Source organism: Nyctibius grandis, chromosome 16 (assembly GCF_013368605.1).
Source record: "Nyctibius grandis isolate bNycGra1 chromosome 16, bNycGra1.pri, whole genome shotgun sequence".
Taxonomy (NCBI): domain Eukaryota; kingdom Metazoa; phylum Chordata; class Aves; order Nyctibiiformes; family Nyctibiidae; genus Nyctibius; species Nyctibius grandis.
In genome coordinates, this window is record NC_090673.1 from 5,950,241 (window position 1) to 5,966,992 (window position 16,752).

Sequence of the window (16,752 nt, forward strand, 5' to 3'; positions counted from 1 at the left end):
CCCTTCCGCCACAGCGGCCAACCAGCGCCCGGCCCCGCCCCCGAGGGCCCGCCCACAGCCCGGGGGCGGAGCGCTGCCCGGAGGGGGCGGAGCGCTGCCCGGAGGGGGCGGAGCGGGGCCGGGCCGGGACCCCCCCGGGGGCGGGTCGCCGGGATCGGGTCCCCCCGCCTGGCACCGGGGCGGCGGGCAGGGCTGGTGACCGGGGGGTGGCTGAGCGCTCCGGGGGTGCCACTGCCCCCAGCTCTGCCCCTCCGGCACCCCCTTGGGCCCGCACCGCCGGGGCCCCCCCCGCCCCGCTGCCACGGTCATAGCCCCCCGCCACGCCGTGTCTGCGGGTCCTTCACCCCCCGAGCCCGTGGAAACATGGCCGAGCTGCCCGGTGGCACCGGGGCTGCCCCCCACCCTCCCCGGGCCGGGCACCCAGCACCGGGCACGGTCCTGCACCCGTGTCACTGCCCAGGGACCCTCCCACAGCCCCTGCCCTGCTTGCAGGGACCGTGCCCCGTACCCAGAGACCTCCCGGGGGGCACCCACGGGTGCCTTACAGCCACCCTTACAGGTCCCCGCTGCACCTAAAGATCACACAGTGACATGCTCAGGACACAGAGATGCTATAAGAACAGAGACCTTGTGCAACCCAGCTCCCACCAGCAAACCCGATAGGGCCACTGCTGCAGACCCTGTAGGGCTGCCGGCAGCACCCACGGATGTGGTACAGCCTCAGCGGCACCACGGTGCTCCCCGCGACCCCGGGTGCTGGGGGCACGGCCCAGGAGGGCTGGGCAGGGCCCCAGGCGCAGGCACGGGGGGGCTCTGGGTGTGCAGGCAGCCGGTCCCTCCTGTGGGCAGAGGCTGGGGGCTGCCTGGGGTGCCCCCACCCTGGCCAAGCACAGCTCACCCCGAGAGGGCTCTGCAGGGTCTTGCCAGGATGCTGGATAGGACCTATGCCCCACAGCCCATGCTCCCGTCACCCCATGGCCTCCCCCAACCCGACCCCCCACTGCTTTGGCTGTGCCCCCTCCCCAGCCAACACCGGCCGCCCGCAGCCCATCACAGTCTCCTCCCCTCTGTGCCGCATTGAGAGGGGGGTCCCCGTCCCACTGCGCCGATGGGGCAACACCTATCTACAAAGGGGGGTGACCCAGGGGTGGTGACCCGGGGGTGCTGGGGGGGGGTCCCCACCCCACGTTCACATGATGTCATCCAGGAGGTTGGGACTGGCCACCCAGTCGAGGGTGCGGGGCTCGGAAGCTGCCATGATCATGCACATGAACTGTTTGCCCGTCCTCTTGTCGATGGGGTAGATGGTGGTGGGGGTGAAGCGCTTGTTGCTCTCCACGAAGTCGCAGAGCTGCTCGTAGACGGCGGGGAACTCGTGCCGCAGGAAGACGCCGCGGGTGCGCAGCTCCCGCTGGATGTTGATGAAGCAGACCTCCCGCGCCTTGCGGCCCTCCTCTCCCTCCTTGTCGATGTCCGCCGTGCCGGGCGGAGGCGTCAGGATCAACGTCTCCATATCCCGCTCCTTCTTCAGGATCTTCTTCTCGGGGCTGGAGGAGGCTAAGGCCACCTTGGCGTATTTCCTGACCGTCGGCACCTGCGTCTTCGGCGATGGCCTCTCTGGCACTTTTTGGGTGACGGCCACGGTTACATTCAGGAGGAAACATTCATCGGGGTCGTACTGGTTACCCGTCTCCCGCAGCTCCCGAGCGTACTCCCCCAGGTTGTCCGAGTAGCTGTCCAGCTCCCGCAGGGACAGGTAGGTGGGGGACATCAGCAGGCTCTCCAACCCGAACTGGAGGAAGTTCTCAGCCGAGCCGGCGTTGGGGAAGCCCAGGAAGAGGACGCCGCGGCCGCGGGAGAGGTACCCCACCTTGGCGATGCGCGAGAAGGCCTTGTGCACCTCGGCGTTCTCCCGGCAGAACTGCAGGACGTGGCGGCAGACGCTGCCCACGCGCCCGTAGACGCAGCTCTCCTTGTGCGTGTCCCAGTCCTCGCGGCGGCAGTGCCGGGAGCAGTAGTATGTGTAGCAGCTGTGGCACGACTTGAAGTAGAGGCAGGCGTTGAACATGGTCTCCGTCCGCCGGCACTTGGCGTTGGAGCACATCATCATATCGTCCTCCTCCGCGCTCAGGTCGGGCGAGCAGTTCTCCGGTGATTTCTCGAAGGGGCCGACGGACAGCGGGGCGGGCGGGGGGCGCGGGGCGCCGGCACGGGAGCTGGGACCCGGCTGCTCCTTCGTGGGTCGGGGTCCCTCGGGCACGCCGGGGGGGACCCTCCTGCCCTCGCCTCGCCGTGGGGGCCCCGGGGTGCTGCTCAGGAGCTGCTTGAGCTGCTCCGCGAGGCTGTCCCTGTCCCCGGCGCGGTGGCCTGGCGCTGGCTTGTAGTCGATGACGAGGTCGGTGATGAGCTCGTCCAGCTGCTCCAGGCTGCGCTGGCGCCCGGAACCGCTCTCCCTGGGGATGGGCTGCGGGGCGCAGGGCGCCGCGTAGGGACCCCGCTCCCGCCCCGCGTCCAGCACGTCCCAGCTGGCCGAGCGCCTCTCGCTCCTGCCCAGCCCGTCGGCGCGGATGTCGTTGTCAGTGATGGTGATCTCCGGCGTGACGTACCAGGAGCGGCCCGGGGCGCCGCGGCTGCCGTCGGCGTGCACCCTCTCGAGGATGGAGCTCTCTGAGAGGGACAGGGCAGCGTAGCGCTTGGGCGAGCTCGACAGGTTGATCACCACGGGCTGCCGCCGCTCCTCGGGGGATAAGGCACGGTGCTGCTCCTGGGCGAGCAGGTTCTCGTAGCTGCGCCCGCGCTGCAGGGCCTCCTCCCTGCGCGCCGCCGGCGCCAGGATGTTATCCCAGGATTTGGAGTAGTGCTGGCTCTCCCGGGCCAGGCGCGGCGGGGTGACGCTGTAGCTGGCGTGCCAGGAGGAGAGCATGGCGTCGCGCCCGGCCGGCTGCGGGGCGAAGCGTGACACCTGCAAGGTCTGGTAGGGCAGCGCGCCGCGCTCGGGGCAGTACCAGTCGCCGAAGTGCAAGGGCTGGGCGCTGCGGGGCGGGGGGCACGTCCGCGACAGCACCTCCCGCTCCCGGTACTTCCCGTAGTCCTCGGCGTAGAAGACCCGGGCAGAGGAGCCGAGGGCTGGGTACGTCCGGGCGTCCTCGGCATAGAGGGTTTTGACGGGGGTGCCGCGGGGGGCGTAAAAGCGGGGCTCGTCCCCATAGAAGGCGCGGGCGGGCGCCTCCTGCACTGGGTAGCCCCGTGCCTCCTCCACGTACAACGTCCGTGGTGGCACCGTGTGGACGGCGGCTTTGGCCGGGTCCTCGGTGTAAAAGTGCTGGGGGATGCCGTGGCGGACGGGGTAGGGGTAGCTGGCGTAGCCGGAGCTACGGAGGGGCACGGCGGGGCTGGGGCACCGCGCCGGCTCCTCCGAGTAGAAGAACTTGGTGGGGACGCCGGGGGCCGAGAAGGTCATGCAGCCCCTCTCGGGGTACTCCCTGAACTCCCGCGACGCCGGCACCGGCACCGTCTGGTATGCCAGCGCCCGGGGGTCCGCCTCGTAGTACTCGCCGGGGTAGGGCAGGAGCGGGGGGTCCCCGCTGTAGGAGTCGCTGGGGGTGGGCGTGCGGGACGCAGACGCCTGCCTGCTCCCCGGCACCGCCAAGCCGCGGGCAGCCCCGGGTGCACGGGGCCAGCGCGGGGGGTCCTGCCGGCTCTGGGCCGCCCGCAGGCTGCGCGCCGCGTGCACCAGCACCGCCTCGTCCGGCTTGATGTCCACCCGGCACTTGACGTGGGGGCTGGCGCCCACCTTGGCGCCCGGCCCCTCCTCGAAGCAGTTGCTGCCCAGGCAGAGCGGGGAGATGCGGCTGACGCTGCTGCGCTGCGGCTGCAGCTTGATGGGGTGCACCTCGTTAGCCAGCGCCCGCAGCGGGACCTGGCTCTCGCGGCGCGGAGAGGGCTCGGGGCGCGACGGCTCCCGCGCCACCCGCAACGCCTCCCGCCCGCGCCGGGCCGGCGGCGGTGACGCCGAGACAGCGATGGGCACGGGGGTGAAGGTGGACTTGACCCGTGGCGCGCTCTTGGAGCGGGCGCGCCGCTTCGGCTCGCTCCTGGGCAGCGGGGCTCTGCCCGCGTAAGGGTCCGGTTTCGGTGGCGCCCGCTTGCCCGGTGGCCCCGGTGTGGGGTCGGGGGTGCCGGGGCGCGGGCAGGGCCGCTCCATGGCCGGCGGGGTGCCCAGCTGGTCGTCCAACGACTCGAGGAAGTCGAAGCTGCGGCAATGGCGCTTGTTGAAGGGCTGCGGCTCGCGGGGCAGGGACGAGGACATGGAGGCGTCACATCGTGCCGAGGGCTGGCAGACGATGGAATCCCCGGGGGTTGCGGTGGCCACCTTTATGTCTTGGTACACCGTAGACACCAGGATGTCAGGTGGGTCCGTTCGTGTCATCTTAAAAGCGACTCTTCTCCTGCCAGCTTCCCTTCAGACGGCCTCAGAGGACGGCAGCCGGCCCTGCAAGAGAGCGGACGGAGCGTCTGCATCCCAGCAGGAACATCGGGGAGCTGCAACGGCACCTGGATAAATCCCCACAGATCCTGCCTCGGGGGGGAATTTTGGCCACTTCTTCAGAAATGGGGGTTTGGGGTGCCCCAGCCTCTGCTGCTGCTGTTAATAGTCAGATCCTGACTGGGGGAAGCTGGGAAAAGGCTCCAAACCCAGGGTGTAAATAACAGAGCAATGGCAGGGCACCCATGGGTGCTCCGGGCACCGCGGGGCGGCCAGGGAGGGGTGGCAGCTCACTGCAGGGAGAGGCCACCGACCGCCGTGCCCCTGTTCCTGGGGTGCAGGACACAGGGACCCCCTCGCAGCATCACGGGAGAGGGCAGCTCTGAACGGGGCGGGGGGGGGGCTCAGCAGCAGGTTTTCCATGGCAGAGGGGGTACGTGTGCCCGGGCCCCCCCCACTGTGAGCACCCAAGTGGCTGTGGGGGTCTCCTGGGACCGCGTGCACCCACGTCCCAGCACACGCTGTGCCCAGCACCAGTGTCGCAAGCAGGAGCATCACCCAGTGATGGGTGCCATGAGCACCCACTGTGGCGGGTGCCCACGCAGCTCTGGGGGGGCAGGAGCTGTACCCCCTCCCCATGGCAGCTGCACCCACCGTGGCCCACAAACACCCCTGCATGGTGCCAACAGTCCCGGCTGCTTGAGCCGCATCGCTTCCTGGGGCTCCTCCGGACTGGCACGGGTGGCACTGGGGGCTGGCAGAGGGGTGCTGTGGTGGGTGCCCCGATCCCGCGTGCCAGCAGTGACTCCTCCATCACTTCCCACGGCTCCGAGCAGAGCCGTGTCCCAGACACGGGACACAGACCAGGGTCCCTCCGCTGTAACCCCGCACCAGAGGGGCTGTGCTGGCTCAGCGCCCACCAGCTTTGTCCTCTCCTGCGTCCTGCGGCCACAACATGTCTCCCGGGCTGGAGAGCGAGTGGGACGGTGGCTGCGGCTCCCACGGGACACGGGGTCTGGCACCCACCATGCACCAGCACTGTGCACCCCCTCTGCTCCAGGACGATGCTGACACAGCTATGTGACAAGGGGGGGACATCAGCACAAGCCCCCCAAAGCTGGGGGGGGACAGATGCCGGAGCTGAGGTGAAGCCAGTGGGGTCTGTCTGTCTGTCTCTGGGTGGGCTGGGGAGAGCCTGATGCTGGGAGATGGGGGTCCCGGTGCCTCCGGGGCTGGGGGAGCAGGTTTGCCCCCACAGCGGTGGCTCAGCATCGGCCCCGCTGCGTTACAACGCGTGGGAGCTGGGCCAGGTCTGGGAAGGCAGCACCCCACGCTGCAGCGATGCTGACAGCGACGTTGGGAAGCCCATCCCCGTGGTGTCGGGGCAGCTGGTAGGCAGGGAACCACAGCCCGGGGTCCTACCTGATCCGGCGGCAGCAGCAAGGGGGTGGGTGGGCTGAGCTGGCCGAGGGCCCCGCGGCGGCTCCATCCCAGCCCTGCGACATAAAAGAGGCACGTGAGGGTCCTGGGAACCCCCCGCCATGGCAGAGGGGCGGCTGGTGGGGCCATGGGGTGCCTTGGGGGGACAGCGAGCACCCCAAGAGACCCCTGCAGCCACAGCCCTGCTGAGCCAAACCGGACCGTAGCCCAGCGAGGCCACCGTGTGCATCCCTGTGCCCGGGGGACGTGGGCACTGCACCCCCCGGGCGCTGGCACGTCCCCCCAGCGCCCACAGAGCCGCGCGAGGCCATGGTGGCGGGGGGACCGGGGGAGAGCGCGGTGCTGGCATCCCCAGCGCTGCCTGGGGTTGCCATGGTTTCTCCAAATTATTCCTCCTCTGCGAGGACAGCGTGGGTGCGTGGGGAGGCGGCGCTGGGGGGGGGGCCGGGGGGAGCCGGGGCTTTGCGGCCCCGCAGGGAGAGCAGAGCGCCCGCGGAGCCGTGGGCATCCCCTGCCCATCGCGGGGCTGAGCCGAGGTGGCCCTGCCAACGCTGCCGATGCCTCCGCGCTCCCACACCCTGCCTGTCCCCAACACCGGGTCCCCTCCGCAGGGAGAGGATTTCGTATCCCCTCCGCCCTCCTACCCCCAGCTGGTGGGTGCTGCGTGCCCCGCTTCACCCCCAGCCCTGCCCGCTCTCAGCAGGCACCCGTCTCCCTGCCCAGGGTCTCCTGTGTGTGCAGTGGGGCTGTGCAGTGCCCACCGCACCGCCCGGGCACTGCAGCACCCTGCCTGCCCCCCGCGCTGCCGACCCATGCCCACGGCGAGGGTGCTGCCTGCCTGCTCCACACCGGGTGCTCTGCGTGCAGCCCGTCCCCGCTCTGCCTGCACACACAGCACGGGGCACTGCCAGGGCACTGCCCACACACTGCACTGAGCACACTGCCAGAGCACTGCCACTCAGCCTGTCCCCACTGCCCACGCATGGCACCGAGCGCTGCCAGGGCACTGCCAGCTTGCTGCCTGCCCCAAGAGCATGGCAAGGGTGCTGCCTGCACGCCCTGCACTGAGCACACTGCCAGTGCGCTGCCTCATGCACGCTGCCTGGGCACTGCCCACACGCTGCCTGGGCGCTGCCTGGGCATTGTCACACACACTGCCCGCACGCATCCCACCAAGCAGACAGGCAGCGTGCTCCCTGCCCACCTGCACACTGCCCACATGCTGCCAGCACGCTGCCCACACGTGCAGTGCCCTGAGCACGCTGCCGCTGGCTGAGCCACGCCGCAGGCAGCCCCAGCACCCCTGCGCTGCCCTGAGCGCGCCAGCGGTGCCACATCTGGAAACACGGCCAGGGCAGCACCTCACGTGCACTGAGACCTCCGTGCTCGTGCAGATGGCACCGGGGGTACGGCCAGCGCTGCCGTGGGTGTGAGGCCTGCGCACGCCACGCCATGGGCACTGCCAGCCCCCGGCCCTGCTGCGCACAGGCCTGCGTGCCCCGTGTGTGTGCCAGGAGGGCACCGAAGGCCGAGGCCGCCTGTGTGCACGCTGCCCGGCCACTGCCCGCACGGGGAGCTGGCACACGGCGCTGCCTGCAGCGAGGGAGCCCGCTGCCCCCCCAGCCCCTGCCCTGCGTACGTGGCAAATAGACATTTCCCCCGCTCTGTGCCCCCCGCCCAGGGCACCCCCACAAAACCCTGTGCCCGTACGGCATTGCCCCCCCCGTGCACTCCGCAGCACCGCCCCCTACACACCCTCTGTGCCCCCCCAGCCCTGACCCCCGCAGCCCTGTGCCCCTGGCACCCCCCACATCCCCCCCAGCCCCTGCCCTGAGCCCCCCAGGTTTCCTGCACACATGGCTGCATGGCCACGGCCCCCATGGGTGCCCCAGCACCCCCTGCCCTGCCTGTGCCCCTGGAGAGGCTCATCCTGCCCCTGGGGAGGGGAGAAGCACCCTTAGCCCCAGCCCAGGAGGGTACCCCCAGTGCTGGCATCCAGGTGAGGGGGGGAGCAGCACCCCAGGGGCAGCAAGGGACACCCCGAGCCCGGCATCCCCTGGCACCCCTCTGCTGGCCAGGCCCCGGCACCCCACCCTGGAGGGGCACCCACGAACGGGCAAGGCCCGGGGGGGGGGCAGCGGGGCTGGGGGCACCACGGGGCTGGGGGATCCCGGGTGGGTTTCCCGTGCCCAGGCCGGGTGGGGGGTGCGTGGGTGGGGAGGCGGTCGGGGAGGAGCGGGGCTGTCCCGGGCCGTGACACCGCACCCCGCACACCCCAGGGCGGTGGCTCCGGGCATCCCCCGCGCTGCGCACCGGCACCGGGGCCGGCATCACCGGGAACCGGGGCGAGATGGCCCTGCCCGGGCACTGCGGTGGGATGGGATGGAGATGGGATGGGGATGGGATGGGGCTGGGATGGGGATGGGATGGGATGGGGATGGGATGGGGATGGGGGACACGGGGATGTGGGGTGCGATGGGCTGGGATGACTCGGCCCCGGGGCGCAGGATGAGGATGGCCCCGGGGGGCCTGGAGCGATGGGATGGGGAGGGCACAGGGGAGTGGGATGGGAACGGGGCTATGGGGCATGGGGGGACGAGATGGGATGAGGGGGGATGAGGGGGAGCGTGAGGGATGGGATGGCCCGGGAGGGTCACGGGGGGGTGGGATGGGGATGTGGAACGCGGGGGGATGAGATGGGGACTCGGGGGGGCAGCGGATGGGATGGGATGCGATGGGATGGTCCAGCGGGGTGGCGGGGGGATGGCCCCGGTCGGGGTCCCCCCGGAGCACGGCAGGCCCCAGCCCCCTGCCCCGGCCCCCCCTTTACCTGCTCCGCGCCCGCAGCCCCGGCGGCCCCCCCGCCGCATCCCCGCCGCCGCGCTAGGCTCGGGCTGCCGCCGCCCCGCTGGCCATGGCCCGGCCTGGCTCGGCCCGGTTCGGCTCGGCTCCGCCCGGCTCCGCCGCTCCCCGCGGCCGCCCGGCTCCGCCGCCGCTTGTTTTCCCATCAATACGGCGGGCGGAGTTACCGGCCGGGGCCGGCACCGGGAGCCACCCACCGGCACCGGCACCGCCCCCGGCCCGGTCCCCATCACCGGGCCCCGGGCCCCGGTGCGGCTCCACTCAGCCCCGGCCCCCACCCCCGCCCACTGCGGGACCCCCCGGGCAGGGTCCGGGGACCCCCCGTGCCCCGCTCCCGGTGCCATCCCGCGGGGGGTCCCCACGTGTGGGCACCCGCGGGACCCCCGGAGCCCCCACATGAGGCACCAGCGTCTCCCCGCGATGTACCGGGGGGTTCAGCCCCACGTCATGTGCCATGAGCCCACCGGTGCCCCCGGTGCCAGCAGCCCTCCAGGCCCGTCCCCGCTGGCACCACGTCCCGCCTGACCTTGGTGCATCCTCTGGCCCTGCCCGGCCGTGGCCAACTGGGCAGTGAAATCCCCCGATAAGCTCCTCCGTGGAGTGGCCTCGTTTTCCCCTTGGCACCGGGGCCGTCTCTGCCTGTGGTGGCCGGAGCCCCGTGGGGGGACACTCAGCGATGCCACAGGCAATGTGCCACGATGGGCCAAGGCGACGTCCGACGGCTCCTGTCACTTGTGTCTGCCTCAGTTTCCCCATCTCCCACCTCCCTGAGCCAGCCTCTGCTGCCCACGGCCCTGGAGGCACCAGCGGTGCAGTGAGGGTCCGAGCACCCGTGGGTGCCGCAGCGAGGGGCCTTGGCACCGGGGACCTGCCAGGAGCTCACACAGCCCCGAGCCCAGAGCTGAGTTCTGCCATCCCTGGCGTGTCTCTGCGTGGCGGCTGGTACCCGGATTTGCAGCCTGGGCTGATGCATTTTTGCCCCCAAAAGCCCCCTGTGCTCGCGGGGACGCTGTGGGTACAGCTGAGCCCGCTGGGGCCAGCAGCACCTGTCCTGCCCAGGCCTGGGCTGAGCCCCAGGAACTCATTGCACTGATGAGCAAGGTGCAAGAGCCGGGCGGGGGGAGCTGGGCCCCGCCATCCCCCCAGTGTGTCCATTTTCCTCCCTGCAGGATGCGGTGCTCGGGCTGTCGGTTCAGCCGCTGCCGCTGCCCCTGGCTTCCTGCCCCCGCAGCCCCCGGCCGTGCTGCTCCATCTGCTCCCTGCCTGCTGCCGGCCCCACGCCAGCCAGCCCCACGCCGGGCTGAGCACCGTTGAGGTTCGTGACGTGGTCCCCGATGCACACCGGAGCGCGGGTGAGGCCAGCTCGCTGCCCAGGGGGTGCCAGGGCTCAGCAGCCCCCGTGGGTGCTGTCACCCCGACGATGCAGGAGCCCAAATCCTATGGGAATACACGGAGTCCCAGCACGGAGGATGCTGCTGTCAGGTGGGCACAGAGATGCCCGCCCTGAGGGGATCCCCTGCCGTGCCACCCTCTGTCCCTGCAGCTGCAGCCCTGGGTGACACCTGCACAGACCAAGGTCACCCATCCAGATCTCTACGCTTCGGGGCGCCCACGGGCCCTCGGCTGCCCGAGGGCAGGGGACGAGCGGGCTGGACCGTGTCCCGGAGCCTTGTGGCGAGGGGCGGTGGGACCATCTGCTCCCCCTGGGTGGCTGCTATTTTAGGCTGGGAAGTGCTGAGGGATCCAGCCGGACTGTGGGCACGTCTCCAGGCCACCGGAGATGGCAGCGCCACGGCACCTGCTTAGGTCACGGGGGCTGTGGACACCTCCTCATCCTCTCCCTCCTTCTCCTCGTCTTCCTCCTCCTCCTGGAGCCAGGGGCAGCCTGGGGGAGAGGAGAAGGGGTAGACCCCACAGGAGGAGGGTGAGGTGCTCTGGCAGTGGCTGGCACCTTCCCCCGAGCACCGGGTCACGCTGCTGCTTTGGGCTGTGACACCCCCAGGCACCCAGTCTGGGACACCCAGGGAGCTGGGGGGCAGCCCCAGCCCAGACCCACGGGTGCTGAGAAGCCCTGGGGTGGCCCTCGGACAGGGTTGGGGGGCTGTCCCCTGGCCTTGTGCCTGCTGCCCGCAGGGTTGACAGCCCCTGGGACGGAGGGGACCCCCTTGGCACAGCCGCTGGCAGCAGCCCCACGTGGGCTGCAGGGCTCTGCGGGGAGGGACGGGGCTGTCCCCTACCCCTGCACGGAGGACGGGGGTGTTGGGTCCTCGCCACGGCTCTGCAGGTCTGGGCTTGTCCCCGGCCGAGCTGCTGGGGGCCCCTGTCCTGCTGGCGGGGGACACGTGAGGGGACAGAGGGACGACACGAGCCAGGGCTCGTTCCCGCAGCCCTGCAAGGAAAAGGCCAGCCTGGCGCCTGTCACCGAAAGGGTTGTCAGGCACTGGCACAGGCTGCCCAGGGCAGTGGTGGAGTCCCCATCCCTGGAGGGATTTAAAAGCCGTGTAGATGTGGTGCTGAGGGACATGGGTTAGTGGTGGCCTTGGCAGTGCTGGGTTAACAGCTGGACTTGATGATCTTAAAAATGAATCCTTTCCGACCAAAGCGATTCTGTGATTCTGTGGTTCCTCAGGGAAGCTCAGAAAGCAACTGAGGAAAAATAATATGAAGGACGTTAAACACAAAGAAACGACGCCCGCCTCTGCCGTGTGTGCTGGGCTGGTTCTGGGGGGCCCATCCTCACCCACCCGGACGCGCCTCATGCTGGAGCTGCAAACCCGCTCGCCCACCCCGATGGATGGGGCAGCCAGGCCGGTGCTGGCCGCCCTCTGGGATGTGCTCAGGCTGGGAGATGCCAAGCAGGTCCCGAAAATGCCCAGCCTGGGGAAACGGAGGCCACGCTGCCCTCCCGCAGGACACCCCTGCAAGCCCAGGGGTGCTTCGGGCTGTCTGGGGCGGTGGGGGGGTGATGTGGCAGGGCCCCACCAGCAGCTCAGCACCAGCACAGAGGTTCCCACATCAGTCTTGTTGGCAAAGGGCTGGGCAGCCCTGATGGCACGGTGGCGAGCTGAGGGGGAGGCGAGCAGCGGGACGGGCAGCTCAGCACAGGGACTGCGATGGGAAGCGATGGCGCGGCACAAGCAGCCACCAGCCCATCCCCGGGGCCACCTGCGAGATGGAGCCGGGCGTCAGCGCGATGGCAGCCACAGGGTGACGGCTCGGTGAGAAACGGGGCCGGGGCACGACTCGAGTCAAGCGTGAGCAGCTCCAGCGAGGCAGGTGAGGAGGCGGCTTCTGCGCCTCGCTCGGCTTCCCAAACACGGCACAAACACCGGCACGACCCCAGTGAGGGCGGGTGTCCATACCGAGCACTGAGAGGGGATGCGGGATGTGTGCCGTGCCACCCCCCTGGTCTGCGGGGCTGCGGGAAGGGAGGCAGCAGGGCTGGCCAGACCAGGCGGGTGGGGGGCTGCCAGCCCCCGGCTCAGAGTGACGCTGGGTCGCTCCCCGTGGGTGCTGCAGCCACTGAAGCAGTGTTTACCACGGTGAGGGCTCCAGCACTGAGGGAATGATGTGGGACACCCCAAAATGGGACGGGGTGGGCTGTGGCACCCACCTATGGCCACCCTATGGGAAACGGGGCTGATGGGCACCCAGCACCTCGCCATGCCCCTGCAGCCATGGGGAGAGGCCTATGTGCAGCATGGGTGGCAGCAGGGAGGTGTCGGGGATGCTGTGTGATGTCCCACTCCCTCCCACGCTGCTGAATTTACAGCAGGGATTAATATTTGATCCCTTCCCTTCGCCCCGGGCTCATCGCTCCCCGGTTGCCATCCTCACCGCGTGGGCAGCCCAGGCGGGCGATGCACCGCAGCCCCTTGGGGAACACGGCATCTGCTGCAGGGCCAGCGGAGTGGCTTTGAGGTGGCCGGAGCCGGGGGCTGGCAGCCTTCACGCCCCCTCCTCTGCCCAAGGGAAAGGGGTGAGGTGGGGAGCAGCACAGGCAGGGCTGGGGGGACAGCGCAGGGCAGCGCAGGACAGTGTCTGGCGCAAGCATGAGGAAGACCTCTGCCCGCACCACCCCACTGCAGGCAGCACCACCACAAGCTGCTGTGAAATCCCCCATTTCCAAGGCAACGTGGGGACCCCACAGCTGGGAGTGAAGCAGAGCTGGGATGGGATGGGCATGGGAATGGGATGGGATGGATGGGATGGGAATGGGATGGAAATGGGATGGGATGCTTGCTGCCGCCCTCCCTGCCTGCCTGCCTTTGCTCAGCAACCTCCTGGTGAAGCGGCTGGAAGCCTGGATCCTCACTGCGAGCCACCCCTGGGCCAGGAACACGTCCGACACACCTGGAATGCTGAAGCCTTGTTCTGGAGGCAAACTCACAAGTTACAAAGGCTCAGCCACTTGCCCTGGTATCTTCAAGCAGCGAACGGAGCCAATGCTGGATTAATTATATTATGCCATGATTGAGACTGTTGCTAGGTTACAGCAACTGGTCCCTAAGCCCATCCTACTGCGGGATTTCCCCAGAACCACTTGTTTTCGAGCGCAGGGGCATCCCAGAAGGACAGGCAAGCACTATGGTCTCTCCAAGTGAGAGAAGGGAAGTCCTGCGCCGGGGCTTGTCGCAGCCTAGGTGTCCGTCCGGCCCCGCAGCACCTCCAGGAGCCTGCGGTTGCTCACGGGGTCGGCCTCCTTCAGGAGCACCTGCAAGCTCCCACATTCATGTTGTGTCCTGCTAAAACCTGAGTTTCAATAACCTTTTCATGTTCACTGCTGGAGGGAAGGAAGCAAATTCCCACCCTGGGCCTTGGCAAGCCAGGGAATAACTCGTTATGACCTTACAGGAGCAACAGAAATAGCATGAAGTTGAATCCCTCAAAGGGCTGGATGGCTGCACTCTCCCTTGTCATAAATCACGGGGAATGAGGAATCACAGAGTCCCAGACTGGCTGGGGTTGGAAGGCACCTCTGGAGATTATCCAGTCCAACCCCTGCCAAAGCAGGGTCACCCACAGCACGTCACACAGGGTCGTGTCCAGGCGGGTTTGAATATCTCCAGAGAAGGAGACTCCCCACCCTCCCTGGCCAGCCTGTGCCAGGGCTCTGGCACCCTCACAGGAAAGAAGTTTTTCCTCATTTTCAGATGGAACTTCCCGTGTTTCAGTTTGTGCCCGTTGCCCCTTGTCCTGGCGCTGGGCACCACTGAGAAGAGTCTGGCCCCATCCCCTTGACACCCCCCCTAAGGTATCTGTGAGCATTGATAAGATCCCCCCTCAGTCTGCTCTTCTCCAGCTGAACAGCCCCAGCTCCCTCAGCCTCTCCTCGTAGCAGAGATGCTCCAGCCTCTGACCATCTCCGTACCCCTCCACTGGACTCTCTCCAGTAGCTCCTTGTCTGTCTTGAACTGGGGGGCCCAGAACTGGGCACAGTTACTCCAGGTGTGGCCTCACCAGGGCACTGTAGAGGGGGAGGAGAACCTCCCTTGACCTGCTGCCCACACTCTTCCTCACGCACTCCAGGACACCACTGTCCTTCCTGGCCCCAAGGGCACATCGTTGGCTCATGGGGAACTTGGTGTCCCCCAGGACTCCCAGGTCCTTCTCTGCAGAGCTGCTTTCCAGCTGGTCACCCCCCAGCCTGTACTGGTGCAGGGGGTTATTCCTCCCTGGGTGCAGGACCCTGCACTTGCCTTTGTAAAGAAGCCCTAGTGCAGCAGTGAGCCAGCTGCTGGCTGCAAGTCCCCAGCAGGATACAGCTGGGAAAAAGGCCAGCCCCATCCCAGGGCGCAGCAGATGTATTGTATGGGAACCATTAAGTACCAGCCCTGGCATGACCTCATCGGGACTGGCACGGCCACAGAAAGATGAACTCAAAGGGGAGCAGGTGCCAAGGACGGCTGCTAGCACAGCCGGGGACAGCCTGGGCAGCAGGACGAAGGCACGGCCGGGATCACAGAATTGTTTTGGTTGGAAAGGACCTTTAAGATCATTGAGTCCAACTGTTAACCCAACACTGCCAAGGCCACCACTAACCCATGTCCCTCAGCACCACATCTACACGGCTTTTAAATCCCTCCAGGGATGGGGACTCCACCACTGCCCTGGGCAGCGTGTGCCAGTGCTTGACAACCCTTTTGGGGCTCAAGACCAAACACCCCCAGGTCCCTCAGCCGCTCTTCATCACATTTGTGCTCTAGATACGAGCCCCGCACAGGGCTGGGAGCGGTATTTAAGCAACAGTGCTGGCGAAGGAACAAATAAAGCACAAACTGGCTGGGAATCAATCTATCTGGATGGCAACTATCAGACAACTCCCGAACCTCAAGGCAGCAGACTGATGGACAGCTTCCCACAGGGATGCCGGCCACTGAGCTGGTTTGAGGGTGGTGGGAGCTGCAAGGAGCAGTCAGTCTGTCCTTCTGCTATTTTTCTACCTGGTATTTTGACAAGAGGGTGAAGGAAGCCACAGGCTGGGTATCAAGAGACGTGGTCCTTTTGGCAGAGGCTGTGCCAGGCAGGGCTGGGGTACACGGCCCAGCAGCAGTGCTACGCAGCTTGATAGTCTTGCAGGGATGAGTTTTGTGACAGCCCCAAACGCAGATTAACATGAGCAAGAGCTTTAGCAAGCCGGGATGGCCACCTGTGCTAAGGAGACTTGGGCTGTCAGGAGAAAGATGCTGTGAACGTGCTGCCCTTGCACAGGAGGAATCCACGGGGAGAAATATAGGAAGAAATTCTTTGCTGTGAGGGTGGTGAGACCCTGGCCCAGGTTGCCCAGAGAAGCTGTGGCTGCCCCCTCCCTGGCAGTGTTCAAGGCCAGGTTGGCTGGGGCTTGGAGCAACCTGGTCTGGTGGAAGGTGTCCCTGCCTGTGGCAGGGGGTTGGGACTAGATGGTCTGTAAGGTCCCTTCCAACCCAAACCAGTCTGTGATTCTATGATGAAATGCCTCATCCCCTCTCTTCCTGGAAGGCTGCCAGACCAGCCTGATGCTCGAGTGAACGCACCCCGCAGAGGCTGGGTCAGCAGCTGAGCCACCCCGGGTAGGGACAGGGGACCTCCGAGTTACCTCTCATGACTGATCATGAATGCTCTGCCTTCAAGCTGGCACAGCAGACGCCAAGACACAACAGTATCGTGGCCGAGGGCCCTCGGAGCTCGCCCAGCCAGCGGTGCGGAGGCAGGGGAGTGGGCAGCCCAGCATTCGGTATGGCTGGTCCCGAGGACTGGGCTCCCCGTGCTGCGCCTGGGAAGCAGGCCCAGCTGGCAGGCTATGACTGCAGCGATAAATCTGCACCTCTCCCTCCTGCTGCTCTAAACCAACCGAGACCTCCTACACCACGCAGCTCTGGCCAGTGTTAACTGCAAGAAATTGCAGCTCCTCAGCCTCAAGGCTCCTGATCTTTTTTCTTGGATGACTGATAAACCCAAAAGCAAATACACTGGTACCTCTAGAGATGCTCACAGGAACTATTTATATCGACGTGATCCCGCAGAAGCTTCCCCACCATGACAGGCGCGTACATGTACTTTTATATTTAGCTTATTCGAATGACAGCACGGGAGAGCCCAGCTCAGCCAAGGTCCATTTCTCTCTACCCTCACTCACGCTTGCTGACACTGGATCACACCTCACGCTGCAGCCCTAACCAGTTCAGCGCTCCCTGAAAAAGGGAAAAGTCTAAGCCTAAAAAGCACCTTCTTGCTGTTATTCCCTTCCACGCTCTCGCTTCACCCATAAGGTGGGACTTCTCTGGCCTTGCTGCCAAAGTCAAGACATGCCACACACCCTCCTGGGCTCTAGTGCAAGCAAAGAGAGCTCCTGCATCTGCTTTTCTCTTTTAAAGGGCCATTTTGGAACACAATGACTCATCTTCGCTTGTTTTTGTCTCGGCTCCTTGTGCTGACAAGGAACACGAGCCGCAGGGAGTGTAACAGCTCCTACCGTGGTCAAATCT

General features: G+C 67.2%; 1 protein-coding gene across 1 annotated transcript; it reads right to left on the reverse strand.

Moving 5' to 3' along the window:
* Positions 1 to 1,189: 1,189 nt before the first annotated feature.
* Positions 1,190 to 4,429, reverse strand: AJM1 (apical junction component 1 homolog). The gene is made up of 2 exons (XM_068414223.1): positions 2,204 to 4,429; positions 1,190 to 2,146 (listed from the first exon to the last, which is right to left on the reverse strand). The coding sequence occupies exons 1-2, from the start codon at positions 4,427 to 4,429 to the stop codon at positions 1,190 to 1,192; spliced, it is 3,183 nt and encodes a 1,060-aa protein (XP_068270324.1).
* Between the last annotated feature and the right edge of the window lie 12,323 nt (positions 4,430 to 16,752).

Excerpts from the sequence above, each read along its gene's own strand:
- AJM1 (XM_068414223.1), bottom strand. The coding sequence starts at position 4,429 with ATGACACGAACGGACCCACCTGACATCCTGGTGTCTACGGTGTACCAA. Across the intron at positions 2,147-2,203 it reads GTCCCAGCTCCCGTGCCGGC|AACTGCTCGCCCGACCTGAG; the intron begins GCCCCGCGCCCC and ends AAATCACCGGAG.